General features: G+C 55.7%; 2 protein-coding genes across 5 annotated transcripts in view; both read right to left on the minus strand.

Annotated features, from left to right (window-relative positions):
* PDCD5 (programmed cell death 5) overlaps positions 1 to 14,315 on the minus strand; it is a 483,454-nt gene that overhangs the window by 61,034 nt on the left and 408,105 nt on the right. The window lies entirely within an intron of this gene.
* Positions 1 to 14,315, minus strand: part of ATP9B (ATPase phospholipid transporting 9B (putative)) — a 112,661-nt gene that overhangs the window by 11,117 nt on the left and 87,229 nt on the right. For 3 of the 4 annotated variants that reach the window (XM_061572142.1, XM_061572140.1, XM_061572144.1), the window contains 3 exons: positions 13,716 to 13,773; positions 9,082 to 9,285; positions 5,629 to 5,661 (listed from right to left, as the gene is read on the minus strand). In XM_061572142.1, the coding sequence (XP_061428126.1) occupies positions 5,629 to 5,661; positions 9,082 to 9,285; positions 13,716 to 13,773 (295 nt within the window). The remainder of the gene's footprint in view (positions 1 to 5,628; positions 5,662 to 9,081; positions 9,286 to 13,715; positions 13,774 to 14,315) is intronic. The other variant, XM_061572141.1, reaches the window with a different exon arrangement.

Raw genomic sequence — 14,315 nt, forward strand, 5'->3', positions numbered from 1 at the left:
GCCCGGACACACAGAGAGAGGCAAGGATGTCCCACCACGCATGCCCACACACCTTCGTCTACCTCGTGTCGATGTTGACCGTCGCCGACGCCTCGTTTTCAAGCCGAGACAACCCACGGAAGGCCCAGGTCGGAGTGGTACACGAACCGCCTCTTGGTGTACGTGAATAATAACAACAAGAATCGAGTTGGATCGCTGGCGTCGCAGCGTCGTCTGCTCAAACCACTACGTTACCGCTACCCGCCGCAAGCGCACGCGGCGCCCACGGATAAACACAACTCGTGGTAGAGACAGAAACCGACCCCTCTTGACTGAAAGCAGTAAATTGCTTTTGGTGGAACACAAACACCGCGGCGCTTAGCAAGCCAACGGCATCCCCGGTTTGTCGACAATGTTCCCTCTGTGCCTCGACACCGAGTGTGCGGTCAAGGGAACTCTGACAGGTGGCCACTGCGCGGATTGCAAAACTGAACAATGGCACGCACGTCGCATCCGCCACACGAAGGCATTCTCGTTTATTATCACGGTCGTGTAATCTACTCTCATCCGACACGGCGACGTTCTATGAAAAACAAAAGCGCGTAGATAAGATGAACGTAGATTCACCGAGGGAAATAAAACGTGAATTATCGAAGTCTCTGTGTGTCGTGATTTGCGCGCTTTGGCTGCTGCTGCAATTACATTAAAACCACGCTGAAGCGCACAATAACGCCCTTCAATTCGTTATGAATTATTTTCAAAGTCGCAAACATTTTCATTATCCTAAAAAGAAGTCAACCAGCACATGCTGGGTAACACTGATCTGAATGAACACTGAAAGCCGTGTAACAATGGTGATTACCGAGAGCCGATTTCCATTCAGTCATCAGATTACTTGGAGTTTGCATGTTCTCCCCGTGGTTACGTGGATATTGTTTTTCATCCGGGTCCTTCCGGTTGTTCCCTCCACATTCAGAAACAACGTGCGTTTAGAGTAGTTGGCTGCTATAAATGTCAACTTGATGGTAAGCCACTTCGTTGAGCTATCATTTGTGACCAGTTTGCCTCTGAAAAAGAGCTATATAGTTCAGTGGGCTTTACCTGCTTAACCAATAAAAATTGTTTTTAGTTTGTGCGACATGTCTCAGACCGTGTTCGTGAACACAAGGCAGATCTAAAACACGGTAGGACCAATACCTCAGCCGTGGCTGATCATTGTTTTAATGCGGTGGGCTCACACGAAATAGATTTCTCCAAGACGAAGGTACTCTGCAAACCCACTGGCTATCAGCAAAGATTTGTTCATGAAGCCATCCAGATATATAGACAGACACAATTTCAACCGAGAAGATGGGTACAAACTGAGCAATCATTGGAAGGACGTTATCAACCAGTTTAGGTCATAACTGGCTGTGATGTTAGCTGTTATTTTCGACTCTCTTGAATTACATTCACTAACACAGCCACCACTAGCTGTGTTAGTAAATGGCGGCTTGCCATCCTTTTCCACCTCCATGTGGCGATGGCTCTTTCCGAGCTCTCTCCGAGCTTACATTTACAAGGAAATTTCTTACATTGACATGCTAACCTCTCACAATACAATGGCCACCCCCACAGCTTCGTTTGCCAAGATTTCTCTGATCTTACATTTCCATGCAAATTCCATCTCTAGCCGCGCCCACTGACCCTTGGGCGACACCCATCTCAAACCTTGACAACGCCCTGCCTTAGCAGCGCTTCCGCCATATTTTTCGCCTGATGACGTTTGCTTGTATTGCGATCAAAACTTCGTTATATTGTTATTATTTTTCTATCTACATGGCTTTACCGAAAGAACAAAAGAATATTTTTGTTTTACAGTTTACAAGTAATTGGCAATTATGTAAGATTATGTGCAATGTGCCACAAGTAGTCAGTAATCGAATTACTAATGAGATCACATGCGCTCTGTTACACGTCATCCGCTTACTCGTCACTTGTGACATGTTACTTGTGACGTGTTACAAGTAACCAGATTAGTAGTGCCCTGTTACTGCGAGCTGCTGTGTGCGTGCTGTGTGCGTGCTGTGCGTGTGCTGTGCGTGTGCTGTGCGTGTGGTGTGCGTGCTGTGTGCGTGCTGTGTGCGTGCTGTGCGTGTGCTGTGCGCATGGTGTGTGCTGTGTGCGTGCTGTGCGCGCGCTGTGTGCGCGCTCTGTGTGCGTGCTGTGTTCTGTGTGTGCGTGCTGTGTGTGCGCGTGCTGTGTGTGCGTGCTGTGTGCGTGCGTGCTGTGTGCGCGCTCTGTGTGCGTGCTGTGTTCTGTGCGTGCTGTGTTCTGTGTGTGCGTGCTGTGTGTGCGTGCTGTGTGCGTGCTGTGCGCGTGCTGTGTGTGTGTGCTGTGTGTGTGTGCTGTGTGTGTGTGTGTGTGCTGTGTGCGTGCTGTGCGTGCTAATGCCCGGTACTGCCGCCGTGCCGACGGAGGCTCGCAGGCCGCGACGCGCCGCCAGGACGGCGCGTCGCGCTCGCTCGCCAGTCACCACCTCGGCACGGCGGCAGCGCGAAGAGAGGCCGCACGCGGCACTGCACACAGTTGTTTGCCCTGGCATCTGACTTTGTGAAACCCGTTGGCAGCAGCTGCTACAGATGCCGCGGTATTTATCTGCTGGGTTATTTATTTATTTCCCAGTTGGCCATTATCCGCCAGAATCGCCACACAAATGCATTACCCTGGAAACGGTCACGCGTCTCCATGGCGACTGCACTGGGCCGGCGAGGCACCAATGCCCCCCCCCTCCCGCCTTGCCTGAGCACTCCATGCAGGTCTCCATGCAACCCGGCCCCCCGCGATGCCACTATCCTAGTTGGGATCGATCCTACGATCGATCCCATGTACCAAGCAATCCTATTTGGTTCTTAAGGATGGAATCGTGAGAATCGTGAGAATCATTCACAAAGGTAGCATGCAGGACACGGCACGGTGAGCGCATTGCATGCACACGGCAACGTCATGCACACGGCAACGTCATGCACACGGCAACGTCATGCACACGGCAACGGTCATGCACACGGCAACGTCATGCACGCGGCAACGTGCAGGATGCTCCAAGGCAATCGCGTGCGCACACACCCACGCGCGCTCTTTCCTTAACCCCCTGCCCTGCTGTAAATCACGATGATGACATTCGCTTCATCAGCGCGTGCTCTGCTCAATATGACAGACAACCGCAGGTAATCATGCGACAAATGCTGCTACGGTTTTGTCGGTCTTCAACACTGGCGACAAAGACGCTACCTTCAATTAACTCTGATCTGCCGCTCAAATGAGGAGCATACGTAGCATCACTAGCCTGGTACCTGTGTCTCAGTATCACACACATCATCACTAGCTTGCTACTTCTATCCCAGTGGCAAGCAAAGATTATGCTATAAATTTCCCTTTGCTCTTCGCACACTTACACCTCTTCAGAGCTGGAAAAGCTCGCTTCACATCCACTGCACAGGAATTTGACGAATCTACGATTTGGCAGCAGTAAAGTAAAAAAGAGATAATTGTTGGGGTGTGCAGACACGAGGCCGAGCGACTGGCGCCCTTGGCAGGCTGACAGGCCGTTCCCTCCTCGGGCACCCGGCCGCCTCGTGTACCTTCAACACGCACGGCACACGGCCGGCTCTCGCACGATTCGGCCCGTGACATTTAGAGAGAGAGCCCAGGCTGTTCCGAGCGGCTGCCTACGCGGGCGGCCACCGCGCACGCTCGACAAGCCCGTGACTTTGTTTCCACCAGCGTTTTAAATGTCACGGCCTCTCTTGTCGCCGCTCCACGGACCCCACACTCAAAGTTCTCCCACACACGGGCCGGACGGACACCCTCCTCCGCCAGCTTCACGTTCAACAGAACGGCGCCCTCGTGACGGACAAACGCGATCTGTGCAACCGCCGTTGCTCGCGGGCACAGAGACAGGAAGTGGGATCGCGTAGGACCGGCGCTCCCCAAGCTTCTCCAGCGCCACGCGTCGCGCACGGAGTGCCGGGCCGTGCCGCCACGGCGCGGCGCGGCTCTCAGCCGCTGCCCCGTCGCTGCGCCGCAGCGAGAAGGCAGCCGCCTCGTGCCCTGTTGTCCCCTCGTCTTTTAACTCTCTTCGGGATCTCGGTGTCGTCGGTATTGTCTGGATTGTCGGCGCAGTAGGGAGGCACTGGTGGTGCATCTGCCAGTCGTCCCGGTCAGTCAATCCATGGCACCTGCAGGGTCTGTCCCGTGACCTCCTGCCAGCAGCGAGCTTCAACACTTCACGTGGCCTTAAAGTGCACGTAGCCTGGCACAAGCGCTGTGGTGATGTCACTGCTGCTTAGTGGCGAATGGCGGTTTTTGTTGTCTGTATTGTGTGGTAAGATGCTTTTTGAGATTATATGGCATCATTTAATACCAAACACATATATCCATATTTTTGCCTTCACTGACGGTAAATGGTTATTTTCACAATGTACCTGGTATTGGCCAAACTTCCAAATTCACAAAAATTAACCTGCACGATAGACAATTGCACACGGCAACTTTGCCGCTGGACCCTCCTGAACAGGAGTCTTGATACTCGGCGATCCTTTCCAGGGTAAAACGAGGAGAAAAACAATAAACAGCTCAAATTCTGGAATGAGCCTGTCAGAAACCTTCACTCTCCCGAGACTGCCTCCGCAGCTGTCGAACGCAGCAGCAGCAGCGACGTGGTGCTGCTGCCCTCTGCTGTCACCAACCGTCGCGAACAACACGCCGAGTGGGATCGTCGCGGCCGCGCCGCATCGCTTTCCGGTCGTACCGCGTTGCCGTCCGGCGTTCCGATCGACGTTTGAGAGTTCGGAAGAAACTCACGGGGCGCGCGGACCGCAACGGGCGAGGGCGACGCTGATCGGCGGCGCACGGAGCGACCCCGAAAGGACGCCGGGCGGAGAGCGAGCGGCCGCCCTTCGCACGCCGTTTGCGAGGAGATCGCCAACATCCAGCAGTGTGCGGCGGACCGTCGGCACACACCGCTGTTCGTTTGACTTACAGTCACGGGACTTAATGACGAATCACGCAAACAAAAGCACCGCAGGTTCCTTTCGCTCGAGAGATTGGGCAGCGAGCAGCCGTGGGGTGGCCCAAGTCGTCTAGCCAAGGCGGTCAAGACGGTTATTGAGGGTGCGCAGCGCAAGACCTGCCTGCCCCCCCTCCCCCACCGTACTCTCAAACACTCCTTTTCTATTTGCACATTCGAACCATGCCAGCAAAGGACCGGCACGGCACGGGTGGTTTTCCACTGGCATATTAATGAGCGAGCATGCAAGACGACATGTGAATCTGGCTTGGGGGAAGGGGGCCGTGCTGGGGGCACGGGGGTAATGACGTCGCTACGCACCACAAAGGCACGACGCCATCGCGTCGTCTACCGGCGCCGCTCGCGCAGCGGAAAATAAACTCGTGCCTCCTGACCCGTGCTGGGCCAGCGTGGATTCGCAGATGGAAAAAAGGTATGTCCCCCACCCCCCCCCCCGTCCTTCTCCCCCCCCCCGCCATCTGTGTTGCCACAGCGCTCAGCACAGCGCTCGGCGCGGCTGCGCGGCCGTCCCGTCGCTATGAACACCGCGGGTAAACCCCCGGGGCGAGGGGCGCGCGCCGCATGCACGGGGGAGGCCTCACCTATGAAGGTGCCCATGGAGATCCTGCCTATCCCTGCGCGGGCAGGCGGGGGAGACAAGAGGCACACGGGGAGGAAGGGAGGGGCGGAGGAGCGACACAGGCGTCCACACAAGAGACAGGGAGAGGTTAGAGACACGGCGGCGAGGTTAGAGGCACGGCGGCGAGGTTAGAGGCGAGGTGGGGCAGGGTCGCGGGGTCGCACGCAGGAACGGGGAGGGCGGCGCGATGGGCTCTGTGTCGTCGGGCTCGTCGATTTGGACACGGCGGAGGCACGGCGGCAACGCGGGGGGGTTGTGCCGGGAAGGGCTTTGACCTGCCGCGTACGCGGGTGGCGCCGTCGGTTTACTTTGAGCGCTTTCTCCAGATCGACCGAAATTGTGCTGCCAACGTTCAGTGGCGGAACGAGCCGTGTCAACGTTCATTCTGGATTCCACCGCAGACAGCAGAGCCACACGACGCACTGTGGGAAGACACGCAAGGGACATCAAAGGGGCTGCTCGTCATATCCCTCAAAGGTCCTCCGTACGCGGCCACCACGAGCTGCACGCTCGTGCAGCTTTGCCGTGCTCGGTGCCCTTCTGTCCAGTGGAGCCTTTGGAGCTGGGCTTGGATCCGTTCAGTGTGCAAGCAACGCCTCACACGAATGTTTTGGTGTGGTTATTTAGCCGGCACTGGTCACCTTGCCGAGACTACAGAACCCACTGCACCTGACAAAACATAAACCTGCTCAAAATCCCAAATCCCCGCGTACAAATCAGGGATTCGTGCGTCTGGCACTGGGCAGCCGCCCACGGCCGCCCACCGCGGCCACCGCGGAAACGGCGAGGAGGAGAGAGAGAGAGATGCCGCCCGTGCGGGCACGCCGCGCCACCTACTGGCGGCGGATGTTGAAGACACGCCGCGGTTGTCATCGTTTGCAAGACTAAAACCGTCGTGGATATCGCCGCAACCCAAATTTGCCGACGTAAAAATGTATCCACGGCGGGGGAGGAGAGGGGGGGGGAGAGGTGGCGCAGCGTTTGGGGCATCACCAACCCCAGCGGCCCGAGTTGGATTCCTGGCCGGAGCTCAAATCAGTGGCGAGCGATTTATGAAGTGATCCTGGCCTCCCCCCCTTCAACCCTACTTCAAAGATGTAGATATTTATTCATTTATATTTAGATATTTATTTATCGCCAACTCTCTATTCACCAGCGTGGTGAATTATGGTCAAAACAACCCCCACGACCCGCACGGCATGGCGAGGCTCTCGTGTAGCAACAATTGAATCAACCTGCGAGTAACTCGAGGGGACAATGTCTCTCTCGCTCCATTCGCAAAAGAGGCAACGGCATCCAAATGAGATGAGACGCGGTTTCATCCCTGAAGCGAGCGGCGTCTGACCGCACGGTCACCACGCATGCATGGCGACACGACGCTCGCGAGCACGAGACAAACCTTTGCCAAGCCACGCTGACCAGCGTGGTGAGGTACGGTCAAATGGCACCCCACGACCTGCACGGCGTGGGCCGTACGTACGTAGCCAACCGCGCTAATCGGAGGTCCGGGATTGTCCGGCCCTCATCCAGCAGTGGGATGGCAAGAGGGCTGTACGCGTGTGCCGTGTACGTGTAGGAAACGTGGCGGACAATTCAGCACAAACAGCTCAGAGCAGGATTAGCTCCCTGATGCAGACTGGAGCGTTTGATGTCTCCGTGGTGTATTAGGGTCAGGGTGTTTGTCAGTGTACTCAACCGTAAGGTCGTTCTTAGCTAATTAACGTTACGTCATCATGCTTGGGTACATCCTTTTATGCCATCGGTACATTTTTAAACCATCGGCTGAACCAGCTGATAGTGCAGCCGTTTTCAATCCAGCAGTGGGTGAAGCGATGCGCAGTACCAATGCAGATTGACTGGAAGGAAAACAGAATCAGAATCTTTGTTCGTGCTGGAGGAATCCGACGAGCTATCAAGCTCTTTTTCACAGATGTCCAGTAGAAAAAAAACAGCCACACTTCCACAATGGGATACACCAGGTCACTGTGCATATGCTTAATAAACTCATCTGAGGCCTGAAGGGCATTGTGGGTAGTTCCCATCATGCCGAAGGGGGCCACCAACATCATTTCAAATGCAAATGTAACGAGAGCGGCCAATGGCGACCAGGCTTCGAACATGAAGCCCACTGCCAATTAGAAGTGCTGTCTCAGGTTGGCACAAAGGGGGTTCATCAACTCAGGCCTCTCAGCTGTGCTGGCGCAGTGTCGTGATGTGGTCGTGATGAGCACCACATTTGCTCAAATTCATGTCGATGGTGACGTGCGACAAGAGGAGCACAATGCACTTGTTCAGGGGCCGGCTTTTGCACAATGCGCAGGTGCCGTGTGCTCTGCGCGCGTCGTTGGAAACTCGTGCCGCCGATGCAAACGCTCGAGACGCGATGACAAACTCTCCGCCGGGCTCCAACCTGATTAAACAAGGCACGATAACCGACCGATCAATCTGCCTCCTCTGTGCGATGCCGGCTGCAAGTGCAAGAAGACTGTGACAAGGATGGGACGGATGCTGCCGAGCCATGGGCACATGGGCAGCGCATGCAGTTCCAAAGACTGCCAGCAGCTGTCGCTACAAGACTGCAGAGTTAAGCACGGCAAGCAAGGACCACTTACACCCCTCAACTTCATCCACTCACGCCACATGCCCACATCCACTTCAAAATGCAGTACCTCAAAAGCTTTCCTTGCCGGCCCGGGCCCAACCCTGGGGCCACCCCAACACGGCCGTGTCTGTCCCCGTGCGCGACACGTAAAAGAGACTTTGTGGCATCAGCCCCTCCTCTCCACGCCTGCTCCCCTCCCCACCCCCCACCGATGTTTGAGGGTTCTTCACCAGCTAGCTCGGGGAGAGATTTCTGCTGCCCAGGCCCCTTTTTTACTCCGAGCCTTGCGCGGTCCGTGCCTTTCCTCTAACCGAAGGTTGCTGACGAAAGGTCCAGAGCTATTGCGAAGCTAATCACTGGCGACAATGCAAATGGGCGGTAAGCTGTCGATATTACAGTAAAACATCTGTTAACAGTAAACAGGTGGGCATACAGGTGAGTAATGAGTTTCAGAAGTCAGCTGTAGGGGATGTGAAGGACGAGGGGTAGCAGATCGGCGTGGCAGGGTTTGGCAACGAAACAAGAGTTTGCCGGGGGAGACGACCAATGGCGAGTCTGGCGGGCGCTCCGAGGTAGGTGGCTACAATTGCCGTGGGTAGGCCGGCGCGGGAGTGGGTGGAGGGGGGCGACAATGCAGCAAGAGGCTTCGTCGGGGCACCGAGCACAGCAGGGCCGGCAGGAGAGGCAAAGGCGGCGACAGAGAGACGAGAGGGCCGAGGCCGCACGACGCAGCGAGCTCGAGATCCCAACGCTCGTCGGGGCCGACGGCTTGCACGGCGCGTCGCACGCACGCTCGCACGCACGCACGCTCACCGAAGTACTCGTTGAGGAAGAGCAGCGAGGCGACGTAGAGGCCGAGGCTGAGGAACTCGGCAAGCACCATGAGCCAGTGCCAGGTGCGCACGGTCAGCGCCACCATGAGCAGCTCGGTGAGGATGAGCGACGTGAAGGTGATGGCCACGACGTGCACAAACTCGGCCTCGAACAGCAGCAGCGCCCCGTACATGATGATGCCACCTGGCGCCGGAGCCGGAACAACATCACAGAGCACGCTCGGTGAGGCACGCGGCGACCACTCGCTCGCGTCGTTCACCGCTAAACGCACGCACACAACCAACAAACAACCGTCAGCCGCACGTGAACGGCAGTGCGTTCGCTCTGTGTGAGTACGGAATGAACAATCGCGGCTGGCTGTCCACACAGTCCTCCACTCCTACCAACACGGAGGCAGATCTAGGAACTTCCCACGGTAAGGGGTGGTCCTGGAATTTGAAGATTTTTTTAACGAGACCCTGAAGCAACAACAAGATATACATTCAGCTTACTTCATCTGGTGAATATCAACAACGTACACATTTGTGCGGTCTCAAGGCAGGGGGAAACCACCCCCATAGTCCCCTCCACTGCCTCGTTTCCACGGCGCGTTAACCACGTGCCACGCCACGCCGTGTCCCTGCGCCACCCCCGAGCGAACGGTCAGCGCCCGGTGGTCTCGGCACGCGCTCCGAGCCCAGCAATCCGAACCCCCACCCACCGTGCCATGGGGGTCAGGGGCAGGACAGAGCCTCTTTCGTTCCCCGACCCGACGTGGCAAGACAGGGGCCTACGTGTTCTTGTCAAATGGTCCACGGGAATCAGAATATTTATTGATAATGGAGGAATCCGATGAGCTACAAATCTTTTTTTCACAGATGTCCAGCAGAGACTGCGCCCTCCTCAGCCGTGCAGACACGCAAGGGGGTCACACTGCCTGCGGCTGGCTTGATGAGCAAGGCCGCGCGGCTGGGCCTGGCCGAATTAAGTGCTGAACCAAATCATCCGACGCGAATTTGATTTTACCCTGCCCTAAGATTTTGAACCGAGGATCCCAAGGGTTACTGGGCTTAATGCCATAACACGCGCACAATCAAGAACCCTTGAGTCTCATTGCTGTGTATAAACGCATCCAGCGCTTTCCCTATCAGGCTCGAAATAAAAATAACAATAATGGTGTTTTTTCGAAGAAAGACACGGGCGACCCTCAAGACAATTTTTGAGGTGCGTCTTGCATTGGGAGATTTGCCCAAATCCACGTTAAGTTTGATTACGTAAGGCCACGAGCGCTCAACTGAAGGTGTGTTGTTTGTGTGCCCGGCTTTAGTTACGGCCTTTAGCATCAATGATGCAGCTTCAGCTCAAACTCTGTCGCGTTCGTCGGGTGTGAAATGAGAGAAGCTGGAAAAACGATCGAGTGCATCGCAGTAATTAAGTGTTCCCTGATGGACACGCACGCACGCACACACGCACACACACACGCACGCACGCACACACGCACACACGCACGCACGCACGCGCGCGCGCGCACGCACGCACACACGCACGCACGCACGCACGCACACACGCACGCACACGCACACACACGCACACGCACACACACGCACGCACGCACACACGCACGCACACGCACACACACGCACGTACGGCCTCGCTCTCGTATTCCGCAGCACGACCACCGCAGTGTCGCGATGCGGCAGTCAAAAAGGAGGTTAAGGAATATATATTTTAAAAATTCATTTGAGCAAAAGTATTAAGCCCTTTTGTGTCGGATTTTTTATTTTTTTTGACACGAGCACAAAAAAGGGGATTCACGAGCCGAGCACGGGAAACGTTGGGAGGGAGGGGGGGGGGGGTCGCGTTTAGCGAGAAGGCGCGCGCGGTGCCGCCGGGCTCATTGTGTGTGGCCGGCGGGCTCTGTCCGTGCGAGCCATCCTTTACTGTCCACGCGCGCACACACACAGTTATAAAATCCCACGAGCACCTGCCTTGCTTAACCCTTTCTCGTCCAGGGCAGCGGCGTTCCACCGCCACGGACGATCCCCCCGTTTGACCACGAGCGCTCCGACCCGCGGCAGAGCCACGCAACAAACAAGAACGACGACCAATCGGAGCCGAGTTAACCGTCGCTCCATCCCCAGCCGACAATCGCGCGCGGGCGACGATGACTCGAAGAGGGAATTGTCGCGTCGACAACCGCAACCACGTGCTGAATTGTCACGTTCAGCGAACGTAGCGCGAACCGCAGCCGGCGATGTGAATCGCCAACGCGTGAGCGTTGGTTTGCGCCGAACGAACCCTTGGGGATTTGCCATAAATGCAGAAAAACAACTCGGGTCCGAGGCTGCCCATCGCATAGTGCTACGGCGTTGACTTGACGCCGTGCGTCTGGCTCCGAAGCTTCTCTCCGGCAGCAGCAGCAGCAGCAAGCAGAAGCAACAAGCAAGCAGCAGCAGCTGGGTTAATCTTGGCAGGCGCAGAGGGTCGGGAAAGATTAATCGTCTTATCAGCAGATGGAGCACAACCGCTCTGGACCCCCTGCCCATCCCTTCCGCCCCACGTCCTCCCAGTTATTGATTTTGTGATTGAGGGCCAAGGAGCGCAGAAGAGATACAGCAAGAAAATGATACGGGGGGGGGACGGAGAGGTGAGCTAGGATAGATACAAATATGGAGATGTTATAAGGCTGTGAAGGACATAAAGGAGAGATATATGTACACACGCACGTGAAATTCTGCTTCTTGGAGATAAGAGCCGGAGAACAAAGACTGCTCCCTCCCTCCCCCCAGCAGCCACTGCTCCACGATGGTCTTGTATTCTGCTTTTATCAACTCCCATCGCTTCGAGCAGAGCTCCGAGCGCCCGGGTTAACCCCGCTGAACGCCGGTCGTGTCTCCAAACACGGCGAGCGACTGGGGGGGGGGTTCTTAGCATCGCCGCCACGAGGGGCCAAGAATCTCGCCAGCAGCGCAATTGGCACGCCCGAGGAGCACGCACGCCGGCGGCTAAAAAACGAGGCTTAAATGCTTACCCACGCACGTTTACGCCCGGGAATTACGTCAAGATTATTTAGATTCTAAGCCATGGGTCGGCGCATTGCAGAGTGACACCGGAGCTAACATTTGCGTGCGCAAGTCGCTTCTGAAAAATAAGTTAATACCTCCGTGGGCTTTGCCTGGTAGGATGGGGATGGTTTAGTTGTATTATGTAAGTGTCTTGTATGGTTTGTTTACCTTTCTTGCACTTTGCACTACTGTTGTGTTTTTGTATTAATTGTTGTTGAAACGTTTTTAACACCGCGCCCCTACTGGGCATCTGTGAAACAGAGCTTCGTAGCTCATCGGATTCCCACAGAATGACGACAAATTCTCACTCTGATTCTGACACACACGGACCTGCGCTAGCGCCGCGGCACGGTCGCTTTGCCGGTGTGCCACCTCCCCGTCTCCTGCGGCCACGGAGGCCGACCAGAGGAGGGCGCCACGACGCCACGCAAGGGGCCAAGGGAGGAGGATGGCGCGAGTGGCGAGGAGCAGCGGAGTGCGGGTGATCGGCCCAGTGGCGGAGTGGAGTGGGAGTGACTGATTTGGGAGTTGGGTAAAATCAGGGCTCCACATGCAGCTGTCACGCAGGACGTGTGCACAGCAGCAGTAGCAGCAGTAGCAGCAGCAACGGCGGCAGTAGCGGCGGCACTTTCTGCAGTACCGCAGCCCTGGAACCCCACTGGGAACGAGCCTACGAAGTGCTGGGGAAACTCCCCGTGGGGGTTAACAGCAATTCAAACAAAGATTCGTCAATTAAAATCGAACCTTCGAAGCCCACGACTCGTGCGCGACATCACGTCGTCGTCACACGGGAAAGATGTTGCTTACAGAAACCTACGCGGGTGATCGTTGAGCATTGGCGACTGCGCCGCAGTAACGGCACAACAATGCCCCACGCTCGAGACAGCGGCGGCGTGGCGCGGGTTTTGACGTCCGCTCTGAACGACGACGAGGGCGGTTGATGGACGATGATTGAAGACCGTGATTTCCTGCGCGGGTTATCAGGTCGCGTCCGTTGCCCGTGAATCGAAGCCGTTGATCCTGAGTGAGCGTCCCAACTCGGCACGCGACGTTTCCTGGCGCGAGCGACCCATCGCCCCCGTTCGAGGTAGTTTATAGTTTTGTTCCGAAGAGACTCGTTATTTTATATTCTTATGTTTGTTTACCGCTGAAGAGAGTCCCAAGACTTGATTTTAAGGTGGGTCACGCAAAGTTTTCGGAGTAGAGGGGCGGTTGCTACGGCTGCTGCTGTGTGATGCCAATTGAGTGATTTGTTGTGTAATTTTACAGCACTGGGACGTTTGGCCAATATCGGTTACATTGGGTTTTGTTTTCGCAATGGGGGGGAAAGCAGAGAAACCAAAGGAAACGCACGCGGAACGGGAGGGAGAACACACACATTCTATTCACTCGCGCGACATGCACACACTCATACTTTGTAGAGCATAAGCAGAACGTACAAACTCCACACAGGAAGGCGCCCGAGTCAGGAACCGAACCCAGGCGCTTCTTGCTGCAAGGCACCAGTGTTACCACCGCCACTGCCACCCTGCCGCCCGAGGCTGTCGGGAAACGTTCGCGCCGGCTTACCCTGGTAAATGCTGATGAGCACCCAGATGAAGAAGGTTTTGAACGAGAGGGCCCGACCCTGCAAAACACAAAGAGTCAAAATAGGAATCGCATCGGGAGCGGAGCGGCATTCAAAACAGAAAAATCACTCCAATCCAATCGGCGAAATACTCCGTGCAGATGTGGCGCCGAGCGATGGTAACGAGATGATCGCGGCGCTTTGATGCACGGCTGGATTTACATACGCGACGCTGATCGTACAACGTAATCAGCCAGCCACTCGGCACCGCACGATTGAGTGCAGTCAAAACCCAATACCCTGTAACGGAGCTCGTGAGATACCGATCTATAATTCATTGTGTGCTTTGCGCCCGGCTCATTTAATCATTCATTTAAGTAAGCATTCTACATCACGGTAAGCTGAAGCTGCTGCCCATATTAAACGCGACAGACGCCTCACTGAACATTCAGCCACTCGCCACACACACACACATTTACACGCGCACACACATACCAACTGGTTCGCATTCACAAGCATACACACATACTAGAAACGAAGACAAAGATCCCCTGTATAGCCTATTAACAGACTGTTGGAGCAAGTGCTGTTAACGAGCAGCA

The sequence above is a fragment of the Lethenteron reissneri genome, chromosome 49 (genome assembly GCF_015708825.2).
Source record: "Lethenteron reissneri isolate LAM-NWPU_2019-01 chromosome 49, ASM1570882v1, whole genome shotgun sequence".
Classification (NCBI taxonomy): Eukaryota; Metazoa; Chordata; class Hyperoartia; order Petromyzontiformes; family Petromyzontidae; genus Lethenteron; species Lethenteron reissneri.